General features: G+C 43.2%; 1 protein-coding gene across 3 annotated transcripts in view; it reads right to left on the reverse strand.

Moving 5' to 3' along the window:
- The window catches only part of LOC131136473 (zinc finger protein 385A-like), a 45,485-nt gene extending 38,494 nt beyond the window's left edge, over positions 1 to 6,991 (reverse strand). Inside the window, exon 1 of one of the 3 annotated variants that reach the window (XM_058083315.1) lies at positions 6,460 to 6,991. In XM_058083315.1, coding sequence (XP_057939298.1) covers positions 6,460 to 6,469 — 10 coding nt within the window. In that variant the 5' untranslated portion in view covers positions 6,470 to 6,991. Of the gene's footprint in view, positions 1 to 3,314; positions 4,326 to 5,519; positions 5,771 to 6,459 lie in introns of those variants that run through there. The other 2 variants (XM_058083316.1, XM_058083317.1) reach the window with 2 other exon arrangements.
- Positions 6,992 to 15,406: the final 8,415 nt, after the last annotated feature.

Here is a 15,406-nt window from a genome sequence, read left to right on the forward strand (position 1 = left end):
CGTGCACGTGCGGCCCCCATGATCACCATCATGACCTTGCAGCATCTCAAGGAGAATTGATTTCTCTTTGGGTCTTTGTGTGAAACCTTATCTACTTGGAAGAATTTCCTCTTCCCCTTAGAGCGGAAAGGCGCTAATCCTCCTTCATACGGACACTTTTCACTCCATCTTATCCCTCCGCCTTCCTCTTGGTCCTCGTAGTCCACCCCTCTCTCGTCTTTGGGGTGTACAGAAATACAGAAATAGAGCAGCTAGCCATGATTAATGCAACATCCTTTGCTGCCAAACGTTTACTTTGCTCAAATGTTTTATGCTTGGCTGCTGTTTGGGGGGGGGGGGGGGATTCGTACTCCTTCACGCTGCTACAGAATGAGTTGATCAATATCACACTTGGAGCCTTTGAGACAGAATGCAGCAGCTACTGTACTGCTTATGAGAAGGACATCAACCCACAGCAGGGAGACCTTCTCAGTTGATGGACAGGAAGCCATTTATTGTGTACAAATAATATATATTATATATATATATATACACATTCCTTAACCATGTGTTAACTAGGTTATTGCTAATACGAAGGTTATGAAAGGGTTATTTGACTGCATGTAAACAGCCACTGGTGTGTAGTAGCGCAGGTGTGTAGTAGCGCAGGTGTGTAGTAGCGCAGGTGTGTAGTAGCGCAGGTGTGTAGTACCGGTGTGTGCACGTTGATGTAAAATGACACATGATCTCCTGCTCAGTCACCTTGAGCATTGATGTTGTGCTGATCATGGCCAAGGGAGCAGTAATGACACCAACAAAGCAGAGGAACAATGACAAGCACCTCCTTCACTCTGCCCTGCTTTACACAGCAAGGTGCTCCACATGGATGTGCTCACACACCATGGCTTTGCTCTCCACCATTCACTCCACCATTCCTATAACTGCATGGTCGTTGGTCTCCTACATTGGTCTCCTACATTGGTCTCCTTCATTGGTCTCCTACATTGGTCTCCTTCATTGGTCTCCTACATTGGTCTCCTACATTAGTCTCCTACATTGGTCTCCTACGTTGGTCTCCTACATTGGTCTCCTACATTGGTCTCCTACATTGGTCTCCTACATTGGTCTCCTACATTAGTCTCCTACGTTGGTCTCCTACATTAGTCTCCTACATTGGTCTCCTACATTAGTCTCCTACATTGGTCTCCTACATTGGTCTCCTACATTAGTCTCCTACGTTGGTCTCCTACATTGGTCTCCTACATTAGTCTCCTACATTGGTCTCCTACATTGGTCTCCTACATTAGTCTCCTACGTTGGTCTCCTACATTGGTCTCCTACATTGGTCTCCTACATTGGTCTCCTACATTGGTCTCCTACATTGGTCTCCTACATTGGTCTCCTACATTGGTCTCCTACGTTGGTCTCCTACAATGGTCTCCTGTATTGGTCTCCTGTATTGGTCTCCTACATTAGTCTCCTACATTGGTCTCCTACATTAGTCTCCTACATTGATCTCCTACATTGGTCTCCTACATTGGTCTCCTACGTTGGTCTCCTACATTGGTCTCCTACATTGGTCTCCTACATTGGTCTCCTACAATGGTCTCCTACATTGGTCTCCTACGTTGGTCTCCTACATTGGTCTCCTACATTGGTCTCCTACGTTGGTCTCCTACATTAGTCTCCTACATTAGTCTCCTACGTTGGTCTCCTACATTGGTCTCCTACATTGGTCTCCTACATTGGTCTCCTACATTGGTCTCCTACATTGGTCTCCTACATTGGTCTCCTACATTGGTCTCCTGTATTAGCACCCGACTGGACTCAAAACAAACAGTCAGAGTGGAAGTCATCAGGATGCTTTGACCTCAGAGTTTCCCTCCTGAAACCGGATTGGCTAAGAAAAAAGAGGCTGCTGCGTCTTCACCCCCCCCCCCCCCCCCACGACATCACACACAATCTGTCAGTGAAGTGGCATCTCATATCAATCTTGCATCCTTGGTCACTCAGACAATATGCAGCTCATTCAATATGATGATGATAGCAAGCGTTACTGCACGGGGGGGCCAAGGGGGGTCAAGTCCAATGTAATGTTTCATCACACACAATACCGGATCACAGACAGCATATGACCCTTGGACAAGCACCGCCCATCACTGAGCTCCTCTCAGCTCCTGAGCTCAGCTGTCAAGGTTTTATTTGTGTGTGAAGGAGTTGACCATAAACGCCTCGGCATCGACCTTTAACATCCAGACGTGTGTGTTGGATCCTGAATCCCATCCATCCCATCCAGAAGTCCAGACTGGACAGTCCAAAGTTTCTCAAGAAAAGAAAATTACTTCAAGACGTCTCTCAATGGCAGGTAGCTTTAGCATTTTAGCGTTTTCTACAGCATTGGTAGCATCTAATCCAGGGGTGCTCACACTTTTTCAGCATGCGAGCTACTTTTAAAATGACCGAGTCAAAATGATCTACCCACTACAAAAATGCAAAACATCTATTTATTTTCAAATGTATTGAGGATTATTTGTACGTACAATGTATGTTGATGTACCTTACATAACCAAATGAGCCAATATTGCAAAACACACATAATTAACTATTAACATTTTTTGTAATTACCTGAGTTTACTTTGATGACTTGCACTGAATTGAACCAGCCAGGGATGCATAGTCCGGACAGTAGCTGCTGATAGCCAGCCTCAAGCACACTTCCAAATGTTTATCAGTCATGGATAATATCCGTATCATAATATCCGTATAATATTCCATATCCGTATGGAAGTGATATGTTTTTTGCCTTTTTACTTGGTCCAGTTTTTGCCTTTTTACTTGGTCCAGTTTTTGCCTTTTTACTTGGTCCAGCTCCTTCACTCATTTTAGTGACCATAAACTTTAGCGAGGGCTTAAAATCTGACGCAATTCGCCGACTAGCTTAGCACTTTGCATCGTTGTTTACGCATGAGCGGTGACATTCATACCATAAAATACTTTTTTATGTAACTATGGTCCAAATTGCGGCGCGGCACGCATGAATAAAAAAGGAGAAAGTGTTTCATGTAGTCATCAACAAGCGGTCCCAAGAGGCTCAGGGCCGGGGCGTGCCCCCACAAGTCCGCGATGGAAGCCAGCCTTCATCAGGCAGCTGCCTGTCTGACTTCCGTGTACTTTTGTGGTAGAGCTAAATCATTGGGCCTTGAAGGCCTCGCTGGACATCGTGATGTACCTGAATGCAACAAGACTGAAAAAATACAACTTTGTTTTGGCAAAATATTTTTGTGTGGTACTAATGCAGTTTTATACAGTTCACAATATTAATGTGTGTTACTTACAGCAATTTTTTCCTTGAAGAGTTTTCATAGGCAACATGTTGGCACTTGAATTCATTCTTCAAAAACAGGGTTGGGCGATATGGACGTTAGCGTATATCACAATATTTTTGGGCTGTATCACGATATGATATAACAATATTAAGAGTCTTGTATTAAAAGCCACAAACCTCAACCCATATCGTGAAATACACTTTCTCAAATTGTAAGGCATATTTATTTATTGGTAACAATCTGGCAAACTTTTCTAATGGGATGTCAGCATCTGTACAGCATCTGTAAAGCCTGTGCTGGAAGGAAGATGTAGTCACCCATGCAATGCCAACTGCGTATGGAAGATAGAATCTTGTTTACACAGTTAGACTGCACAGTGTGCTTTTATTTTGAAAGCTGGTAGTACGTCCTCTGTGTGTCTGCACGATGAGTTGGGTACAAGAATAAAGAAGCTTCCCGTCTTCACTCAGAATGTGCACCCTGTCACCCCGCAGTGCCAAACATTAAACCAAGCCATTGTGTCCTCGGATACGGGATCAACGCACCCGGCCAGTCCAGATGGTCTTAGAAGACGTTTCACATCATCTGAGGCTTCGTCAGTCTACTCTCAAGACTAAAGAGCACAGTCAGCATAAAAAGTTGCTCGTCAGCGTATTTAATGCAGAATTCCCAAGCGTCTGGTCCACTAAAACACCTTAGCGATATCTGGGCGATGCAAAGGATCCCAGCGGGACAAAGTGTGTTCTACGCATAGCAAATATCTGACTCATTAAGACGTTCTAATTAATGTGTCATTTTGACCTCAACCGGAGAAAACGGGAAAGAAGTGCGTTTGTGTTCAAAGAATACATTCTCTCTTATGTGACTTGTGACCTCCATGGGCCAGGTGAGGGTGGACCAGAGGGGGGGCTTGGAGTGAGTGAATGGAGTGAGCATTAGCTATGCGGACAGGTCATCGGAGAAGGAGGATTCATGAAGACAGACCGGGCCCGAAGTGGGCTCCCAAAAACAAAGACAAAGAGACAGATGGCCTGCATTGCCCCGAGCCGAGGAGGTGAGCGCTGACTCGGATGGACAGCCAGATGAAACATACGACATCCGAACATCAACTGGGGGGGGGGGGGGCTCGGGCTCCCTGCGCCACAAATTGTTCCCATGAAGCTAACAAAGTGGAGCGTCCCGGGAATGTTTCCCGCCTGTCAAACTGCCATCATGCAGCATCTGTGGTGACCGTGGCAAAGACACGTCTTGTCTAAAAAGTACAGCCTCCAGGAAGAACCCTCCAGACGCAATAATGTTAGTAGACCTTCTGCAGCTCCACGTTGAGCACAAAGCATCTCCTGCCATTATCACTAGTTGGACTATTTGGACTATTTGGCACCTACATCTCCACCTCCAAGCTATTTTACTCCTAAATTGGCACCAATGCAAAACAAAGAGGTTATATGAAGGTCGTATCTGCTCAAGGTCATTCCAAACCAACAGCTCATAGCAGCATGTTGATGTTGATGCAGTCAGTAAGTACACACCTTCACGCTGTACAAGCAGTTTTTCATCTAAATAGGATTTTTTTATCCTTTATTATTATTAATACTTGTCAGAGAAACGTGTGTAGAACATTTCCAGATTTGTATCATTGCACCGAATATGATGATAGAAGGTCCGCATCAGCACATGTCCTTATTGCAAAGGTCGTTACAATGACATCCTTATCGCAAAGGTCATTCCAATGACATTACCCTTTTCAGACGATGAAAGCCACAAATGTCAAATTGCTCAACAGCACATCAGCATGTAAATGGAGCAGAATGGTAGACTGGGGGAATCATACAGTGGGGGGGGGGGGGGTGTTAAAGTGGAAGATCCCACCCACCCTTAAATGCACTGAAAGCAGAGAGTGGTCTTATTTAAGGAAAAATGTCTGTGCTGATGGAGTTTGTCGCTGTAGCAGCTGACCGCTAACGTTGTCGCTGTAGCAGCTGACCGCTAACGTTGTCGCTGTAGCAGCTGACCGCTAACGACCGCTGGCGTTCACACGTGCCGACCAAATACGTTTTCCAAGAGTTCCTCCCGGCAGCAAGCTGATCAAGACGGGGCTTGTCTAACTGTTAAATCGCCCCCCCGGAGCAGCCGCAGACACAACAACCAAACCAAACGGGTGGTAAACTCCAAGAAGTACAAACATTGCAAAGTAAAACTTGCATGCGGGCTCACGTGTTGTTGCGTAATCTGCATCATCATTGAAAAACACGCTCGCCCTGAATCGTCTAGGCAGGCGCTAACGCAAAGTGGCGTCTCCGGCGGTGAACGCAGCAAAACAATTAACGCACGCAGACTCCCTGACACGCGTACTCAAGTGAGTATGCTAGCAGATGCTGGCATCGATGGTGGTAAACATCATAAACACGCCCCTGCTAGCTTGGACACGTTTGTGCGTGCATGATTGGTCATTTGGACTTACAGCGGCGAATCCACAAGGCAGCTACGTCAGGCATGCTGGTCCCTCTCTGGCACGGCCACTATGAGGCCGGAATACTAAATACCCAAGTGCTGGCTGAGTCAGAACACGACATGACTGGAGAGCTAAACGCTAAACCGAGAGACTGAATCCAATGTACATGTAAACAGAAGTAGTTCATATTCATATAGTACATACAGTATACTTGGCAAGACATCATATCCACATATGAGGACACTAAATTTCATATAAATATAATTCCCACATGTAAGTACGATCCTTCACGTCTGGGAGCAACATATGGATGCCAACAGGACCCAGACCAAGTTCTTGGTGGTACGGTGACATCATCAACGCATCATTGGTCTCCTGGCAAGATCCCGTAACCTTCAACTTTTTACATTCAAAAGACGCAATCATCATCAACTCACACAGTCGACTTTGCTAAGCATCTTCAGGTCATGTGAGCTGGGTCATGTGACCCCAACAGCCAATCAAATCATACATTTGAGCTCTAAGGACTTTGACCTTCGCTGTCATCAGTCACACCTGCCCTGTCCGCGGCATCCCATAATGACATGCTGAGCTTTGCTGACAGATGGGCTCCAAAGCGGGCAGAGCGTCCTAATGATGGGATGGATTTAGGGACGCAGCATCCTTGACCTTCCATGCATCAACAACCAGACGCACACTCACCCAATATCATGCTGCGTGTCGGCTCTGGCGCCCCCGTATCGTCCCTCAGTGATCAATAGTCCGTCCGCAGAGACGTCCTCCACAATCCAGGAGGCAACTCACAGAGGTTCATGTGAAGATGACATCTGCTGGTGGAGATGCCGGCCGGGGTGCCTGGCTACCTGTGTGTGTGTGTGTGTGTGTGTGTGTGTGTGTGTGTGTGCGTGTGCATGTGGAGGAGGGGTCCAGTGTTCCTGCAGCTGTGGCTCAGGTAAGCCTGAAGATACTATGGACTGGTTTAGTTGCAAAGGGGAAGAGAGCGAGAGCAGAGTCTGGAAGGGGAGGGGGAACCCAAAGTGAGGTAACCAATCAGAGCAGGAGTCCACGGAGCCAAGATCTTATTCTCCAGCAGCCAGGAGGGATTGCGGTGATCTCGGAGAAACGGCTGACAGACAAGTTCTCCTCAAGTGTCGTTCCATAATGAAGGCAAAGAGCTTCATGCACGTCCCTGTTTCAGACACACACTCGCTTTCCGAGGCTGAGTCTCCCGTTTTGGGGTTGGGTATAACCCAGAGGCACCTTGCATGCCTTCGCTCTGATTGGTGGCGGCCGCGACCAATGGGAGCCGCCGCAGACGCTTGTCATCATGCAGAGAGGAAGTCATGACTGAGAATGTTATCTCCTCCCACCGCGCTTTCTCACAGTGCTTTCCCACAACCCCCCTGTCTCCGCACACACATGCACACATGCGCACACATGCACGCACACACACACACACAGCTCCACCTCCCTGCGGGCTGTTTGACTGTCACATCTGTTTATTGCCGTTTGTGTCCACTGCTTCTCTCCTCTACGTGTCCTTTGACTCTCGTGTGTCGGTGGACTTGCCAAAGGATTAACCTCCTCTCTATTTGGATCCTTGTGCCTCCTTTTTCTTAACCTACTCAGGCAAGGTTACCTATCCAGACAGGGGTGGGGGCGGGGGCGGGGGTGATGGTGGGGGTGGCGTGCAGAAAGAAGAGATGAAATAGAAAGTGACGGGGCAGAGGAAGCACTCGGAAGGACGGGCAGATATTAAACGTAACACAAAGTGACAGCGGGATGCTGTGATTGGCTGGCGGCCCGTCCAGGGTGCAGCCCGCCTCCCGCCCAAAGACAGCTGGGGTGGGCTCCAGCGTAACCCTAAGCGTCATAGAACGTGGCTGGCTGGGGATGAAGAAATGTGGAGTGACAAAAAGAGACGACTGGGGTCTTCACTAAGGGCGGATGCTCTCCTGAAGCTCCACTCCAACAACACAGCAGAAGGAGGACCTTTTGAAAAGCACACCGGCGTTGGTAATGTTCCTGCAAAGCTCTGCCCTTAAAGGGAGGCTTAACAAAGCTGTCAAAAAATAATCCCTGTGGGCGTGCATTCTTGCTAACACATCCATAGCTAGCACGTTAGCCCGGGGCGACAGAAACTGCTGCCTGATGTTCACGGCACCTCCTCTTGTCCTCCATGCTGCCTTCACTCGCTCTTCCAGCAACACAAACCCAACCACTGCCACACTAAAGCACCCTCCTCACACAAAGGCTTCCTGACAACGCTGCTAGCAACACTGGATGTAAACACAAAGAACTTTAAGATGGCTTCATAGGGACCGGATTTGGTCAGTTGAATTAAATTAGCGAATCTCCAATTAAACGGATTAATCTCCAATTAAACAGATTAATCTCCAATTAAACGGATTAATCTCCAATTAAACGTCCGTTGTTAGCTTGCTGATATTAACTTGTTTCCTCGTGTTATAATGAACAGAAAAGGGAAAGTAATATGTGTTCATGTTGTATTCCTTTTTTATGACTGTAACATGTTTATTATCATATTCATAAATGGTCTTTCCTGTTGGGTAATCCAGTATAAGGACAGTGACTATTCCTGGTCCTAAATGATCCAATCCATCCATACAGCGATGTGCTGTATATAGCTTTGTATATAGCTTTGTATATAGCTTTGTTTATAGCTTTGTTTATAGCTTTGTATATAGCTTTGTATATAGCTTTGTATATAGCTTTGTATATAGCTTTGTATATAGCTTTGTATATAGCTTTGTATATAGCTTTGTTTATAGCTTTGTTTATAGCTTTGCGTATAGCTTTGTGTATAGCTTTGTGTATAGCTTTGCGTATAGCTTTGCGTATAGCTTTGTTTATAGCTTTGCGTATAGCTTTGTATATAGCTTTGTATATAGCTTTGTTTATAGCTTTGTATATAGCTTTGCATATAGCTTTGCGTATAGCTTTGTTTATAGCTTTGTTTATAGCTTTGTATATAGCTTTGTGTATAGCTTTGTATATAGCTTTGTTTATAGCTTTGTATATAGCTTTGCGTATAGCTTTGCGTATAGCTTTGTTTATAGCTTTGTTTATAGCTTTGTATATAGCTTTGTATATAGCTTTGTTTATAGCTTTGTATATAGCTTTGTATATAGCTTTGTTTATAGCTTTGTTTATAGCTTTGTATATAGCTTTGTATATAGCTTTGTATATAGCTTTGTATATAGCTTTGTTTATAGCTTTGTTTATAGCTTTGCGTATAGCTTTGTGTATAGCTTTGTGTATAGCTTTGCGTATAGCTTTGCGTATAGCTTTGTTTATAGCTTTGCGTATAGCTTTGTATATAGCTTTGTATATAGCTTTGTTTATAGCTTTGTATATAGCTTTGCATATAGCTTTGCGTATAGCTTTGTTTATAGCTTTGTTTATAGCTTTGTATATAGCTTTGTGTATAGCTTTGTATATAGCTTTGTTTATAGCTTTGTATATAGCTTTGCGTATAGCTTTGCGTATAGCTTTGTTTATAGCTTTGTTTATAGCTTTGTATATAGCTTTGTATATAGCTTTGTGTATAGCTTTGTATATAGCTTTGTATATAGCTTTGTTTATAGCTTTGTTTATAGCTTTGTGTATAGCTTTGTATATAGCTTTGTATATAGCTTTGTTTATAGCTTTGCGTATAGCTTTGCGTATAGCTTTGCGTATAGCTTTGCGTATAGCTTTGTTTATAGCTTTGTATATAGCTTTGTATATAGCTTTGTATATAGCTTTGTTTATAGCTTTGTTTATAGCTATGTATATAGCTTTGTTTATAGCTTTGTATATAGCTTTGTGTATAGCTTTGTGTATAGCTTTGTATATAGCTTTGTATATAGCTTTGTTTATAGCTTTGTTTATAGCTATGTATATAGCTTTGTATATAGCTTTATGTATAGCTTTGTTTATAGCTTTGTGTGTGCTTGTCAGCACCAAAGTTGAGGTCGGGTTTCCTCATTAGTTGTCATGCTATCAATAATTCAGAGATGGTCCTTGTCTGTGTTCAATGGTCCTGGTGCTAATGTGCTGTCAAGCCAAAGGGGCCCCGGGTCCAGTGCCACTTTAATGGATGTCATGATGAGAAGGTGAAATCGGAGCACTGTGATCCCGTGTCACCGATGGGAAAGACGATGGAGGCGGAGGACAAGGAGACGGCGGGCGTCGGGAGGCCTCGGGACGGATGGCTTCATCGGACAGGTGAGCCCAGGAGAAGGTGAGGGAATTGGACAATTAGGGGTGTTCATTTGCAGCTGACCAAAGATTGTTAATTGTGACGATGGCGTGATGACCTCTGTCATCTCTCAGCTCACGGGAGACGTGTTGTGGAACCGAGAGAGAAACATTTTCTAGGAATAACAATATGACCTGATCACATGCTGTGCTGCTACGCTCTTTATCATTGATAGGAATGATATTTGGCTATTTATAGGAATGATATTTGGCCATTTATAGGAATTATATTTGGCCATTTATAGGAATGATATTTGGCTATTTATAGGAATGATATTTGGCCATTTATAGGAATGATATTTGGCTATTTATAGGAATGATATTTGGCCATTTATAGGTATGATATTTGGCCATTTATAGGAATGATATTTGGCTATTTATAGGTATGATATTTGACCATTTATAGGAATGATATTTGACCATTTATAGGAATGATATTTGGCTATTTATAGGAATGATATTTGGCTATTTATAGGAATGATATTTGGCCATTTATAGGAATGATATTTGACCATTTATAGGAATGATATTTGTCCATTTATAGGAATGATATTTGTCCATAGGAAGACTTGCAGCGATGCTTATTAGAATAAAGTGTTCTCCTAAAGTGGACTCCTAGAGAGCGGCTACACACAATAACCTGCACAGAAAGCTTTCTGGATCTTCCAGAATCTGCACCTATTCCGGCTGTAGTGGCCACGTACAGTCCACTGTGATTGGTCTCACGCCCGAGGGGCTCCAATTGGTTACGAGCTACAAGTAGCTCATGAGCTACTGGTTGGAGACCCCTGACTTACCATGTATGAACAAAAATATACTTTCATTACATAAAAAATAAAATGAACTCTTAACTCATTGACTGGCAGCCATTTTCATTCTGTCTGAGTTTTGGGACATTTTTGGTGAACTTTGAACCCACAGAATATTCAGTTTTAGGACGACATCAACATTGGAAAGAGTCAAATGAAATGGATTGAAAGTGAAGATGTATAGGATGGTAAAATGTATTTCCAATGAGCTATCTTCAATATTTCTAGTTAATAAACATAATTACATAAGGTTTATGTTTTTTTACGAGTGCAGGAGTTGGGGGTACATGGCTTCCGGTCAAATGTCTGAAGGGGTATGTGATGTTGGGGAACCACTGCCTTCCAGTATTTATATGCACAATGGCGCCCTCTGCTGTACAAAAAGGGTATTAGACACACAATATGATGTAGATGTACACTACATAGAAAGGATGAACGGTTACGTGGGTTTTGCTGCCCTCTCCTGGTGTGACCATGGAGACACGCCTCCAGCAACCTCCGGAATGAAAGGGAAGTGCTTATATTGTATGTTTATGTACTTTATGGATGGGAAAAGTCATATTAAAACTATATAAAACTATAAAACTGGACAGAGGGAACATCAAACCTTTTGCATTTACTGGACTTACTGGAGTATACTCATTCATAGGCAGCTTACACTCCAGTCATACGTCAAGAACCTGAGCCCGACATGGTGCCCCCCCCCCCCCCCCCCCCCCACACACACACACACACGGAGGCTTGTTGTTGACCCACAGTCTGCACTGAGGTCCTCTATGATGGCTTTGGGTTTCTTGTGGCACCACGGTGGTGAATTTAGAGCCTGACTACAAGGGTCAAAGGTCAGGCGGTGCCCGCTGAGCAGTAGCCAATAGCATACTCGCACTTCCCCCTTAAAGCTGAGGTATTGAGGTATTCCAGTGCTACCAGGAGATCAGTCCCAACGTATTACATAAGTCCCACAATGAGCTCTACTGATAACTTCATGAAGAACATTACAGCTCATGAAGAGCATGAAGGACATTACAGCTCATGAAGAGCATGAAGAACATTACAGCTCATGAAGAGCATGAAGAACATTACAGCTCATGAAGAGCATGAAGAACATTACAGCTCATGAAGAGCATGAAGAACATTACAGCTCATGAAGGGCATGAAGAACATTACAGCTCATGAAGAGCATGAAGAACATTACAGCTCATGAAGAGCATGAAGAACATTACAGCTCATGAAGAGCATGAAGAACATTACTGCTCATGAAGAGCATGAAGAACATTACATCTCATGAAGAGCATGAAGAACATTGCAGCTCATGAAGAGCATGAAGAACATTACAGCTCATGAAGAGCATGAAGAACATTGCAGCTCATGAAGAGCATGAAGAACATTGCAGCTCATGAAGAGCATGAAGAACATTACAGCTCATGAAGAACATTACAGCTCATGAAGAGCATGAAGAACATTACAGCTCATGAAGAGCATGAAGAACATTACAGCTCATGAAGAGCATGAAGAACATTACAGCTCATGAAGAGCATGAAGAACATTACAGCTCATGAAGAGCATGAAGAGCATGAAGAACATTACAGCTCATGAAGAGCATGAAGAACATTGCAGCTCATGAAGAGCATGAAGAACATTACAGCTCATGAAGAGCATGAAGAACATTACAGCTCATGAAGAGCATGAAGAACATTACAGCTCATGAAGAGCATGAAGAACATTACAGCTCATGAAGAGCATGAAGAACATTACAGCTCATGAAGAGCATGAAGAACATTACAGCTCATGAACATGAAGAACATTGCAGCTCATGAAGAGCATGAAGAACATTACAGCTCATGAACATGAAGAACATTGCAGCTCATGAAGAGCATGAAGAACATTACAGCTCATGAAGAGCATGAAGAACATTACAGCTCATGAAGGGCATGAAGAACATTACAGCTCATGAAGAGCATGAAGAACATTACAGCTCATGAAGAGCATGAAGAACATTACAGCTCATGAAGAGCATGAAGAACATTACAGCTCATGAAGAACATTACAGCCCATGAAGAGCATGAAGAACATTACAGCTGAGTCAGCCCACAGTGATCACGATGACCTCTCGTTCACGAGCTAGCTAACAACAGACTTATGGGCAAAATTCCCCCCAAAATAATGTTAGTTAAAGTGATCTTAGATATTGGTCCTGTGGTCTAAATGTCCATATCGGATCTAAGACGTCTGCATAGTCCCGTGTCAGTCATCACAGAGGCCAATAGAACGCCCGGTTTGGACTGACGCTGTTTGTGTGTAGAGACCTTGGCCGTCCCCCAGAAAGAGAATGTTGAAGTTGACTGTCAGACTAACACGTCCGTGACGTTTTTACACCCCCGCTGGAGAACAGGACATCTTTCTTTCCAACCTAATTCCCTTCACACAGGAGCAGCACCGTCGCTGTTCTTATGGGCTGAAACCAAAACCAGTGGCACCTCCAGTATTTCTCATCCTCGTCTCATCCACTCGGACGTCCTCATAGTGGGAAAGCACATTCTTAATGACACTCTTATTTTACAGGATGTGTGGCGCTCTTATTTTGAAGGCTGAAATGTGTTGAAAATGTGTTTTGACAGTTGCTAGGTGATATCTTGATGAGCGGCTGTCATCGTTTCACACGCTACCATCCTAAAAAGCTTGGTTACACGAACAAACAGTAAAGCAGCCTGAGGGCCACCAGCATGCTCTAATAAACTAAATGTAACATACCAAGAACATTACACACCATTGGCAGGAATTACTCCTATTTTGGGGGTCCACTTGGTCTGTGGTATACCCCCCCAACATCGTTGTTTCACACGCTACCGTCCTAAAAAGCTTGGTTACACGAACAAACAGTAAAGCAGCCTGAGGGCCACCAGCATGCTCTAATAAACTAAACGTAACATGCTAAGATCATTACACACCTTTGGAATGATTTACTCCTATTTTGGGGGTCCACTTGGTCTGTGGTATACCCCCCCAACATAGATTTGATGCCACCCAAACCAGACCGAGTGGGGGTTGGGGTTACATATAGACGTGTTAAAAAGATCATTCCAATCAGACCGTAAGAGTTGACAGAAAAAGGTTCCGTTCTTACCTGCCCCCCACATTGATTAGACCTCCTGAGCTTCCCGGGTCAGATCTCCAACTCCACAGGCAGACTCAGCACTTATTTCCTCAGATTGATGGATTGGTTGAACTATTTGGAAAATAGGTCAGAAGAAGGAGAAGATATCCTGCCACCCGTACGACCTTTGGTGGTAAAGTCCTGGACATGAGCACCTTAGTCAAGCATCCACCACCAGCACCAAAGCATCACCCCCCCCCATCCAGTCCACATCTACTCCCTCCCTCCCTGCTCTCCTTGCAGCTCCATGTGAAAACATCTACGCAGGGCCTTGGAGTGAGCAGCAGAATGAAGAAGAAGAAGAAGAAGAAGAAGAAGAAAGGAGCAGGTAAGGCTGCAGAAAAGTGGCCAGGAAAAGTCAAATGTTGGTGAAGTCATGGGGGGGGGGGGGGGGTGAGGTTTAGAACACGTTGCTGAAAGGACGTTTGTGGAGAAATACTTTCAACAACTTCAAATTCAAGGAATATAAGGAATATTAGGAATATAAGGAATATAAGCAATATAAGGGATATTAGGAATATAAGGAATATAAGCAATATAAGGAATATTAGGAATATAAGGAATATAAGCAATATAAGGAATATAAGGAATATAAGCAATATAAGGAATATTAGGAATATAAGGAATATAAGCAATATAAGGAATATTAGGAATATAAGGAATATAAGCAATATAAGGAATATTAGGAATATAAGGAATATAAGCAATATAAGGAATATTAGGAATATAAGGAATATAAGCAATATAAGGAATATTAGGAATATAAGGAATATAAGCAATATAAGGAATATTAGGAATATAAGCAATATAAGGAATATTAGGAATATAAGCAATATAAGGAATATTAGGAATATAAGGAATATAAGCAATATAAGGAATATAAGCAATATAAGGAATATAAACAATATAAGGAATATTAGGAATATAAGGAATATAAGGAATATAGGGAATATAAGGAATATTAGGAATATAAGGAATATAAGCAATATAAGGAATATTAGGAATATAAGGAATATAAGCAATATTAGGAATATTAGGAATGTAAGGAATAGGAATGCAAAAAGCTAATTTTATGGATAAAAATGTTGGCAGCTCACCAACAACAACAACTGAGGAAAATATGACATTTCCTCTGCTTCTCTAGTTCTAGTACTATAGTTCTAGTTCTAGTACTATAGTTCTAGTACTATAGTCTAGTTCTAGTCCTTTCTACAGATAATGGGGTACTCGCTCATCCCTAGTTAAGACCTGAAGGGGGTATAAATGTTTTTTAATCTAAATGAAAACATATTTTGGTACAATGCAGCAGTATTTTTGTTTATTTTGTTCTTAGTCTACGTGATGGTCCCACAAAAGGGTATTTATTGTCAGATTTGGGGTGGGTGTCCACGCCCACCAATCTGAGTCCAATCAGCGTTAATTA

This window comes from Doryrhamphus excisus, chromosome 10 (assembly GCF_030265055.1).
Source record: "Doryrhamphus excisus isolate RoL2022-K1 chromosome 10, RoL_Dexc_1.0, whole genome shotgun sequence".
Classification (NCBI taxonomy): Eukaryota; Metazoa; Chordata; class Actinopteri; order Syngnathiformes; family Syngnathidae; genus Doryrhamphus; species Doryrhamphus excisus.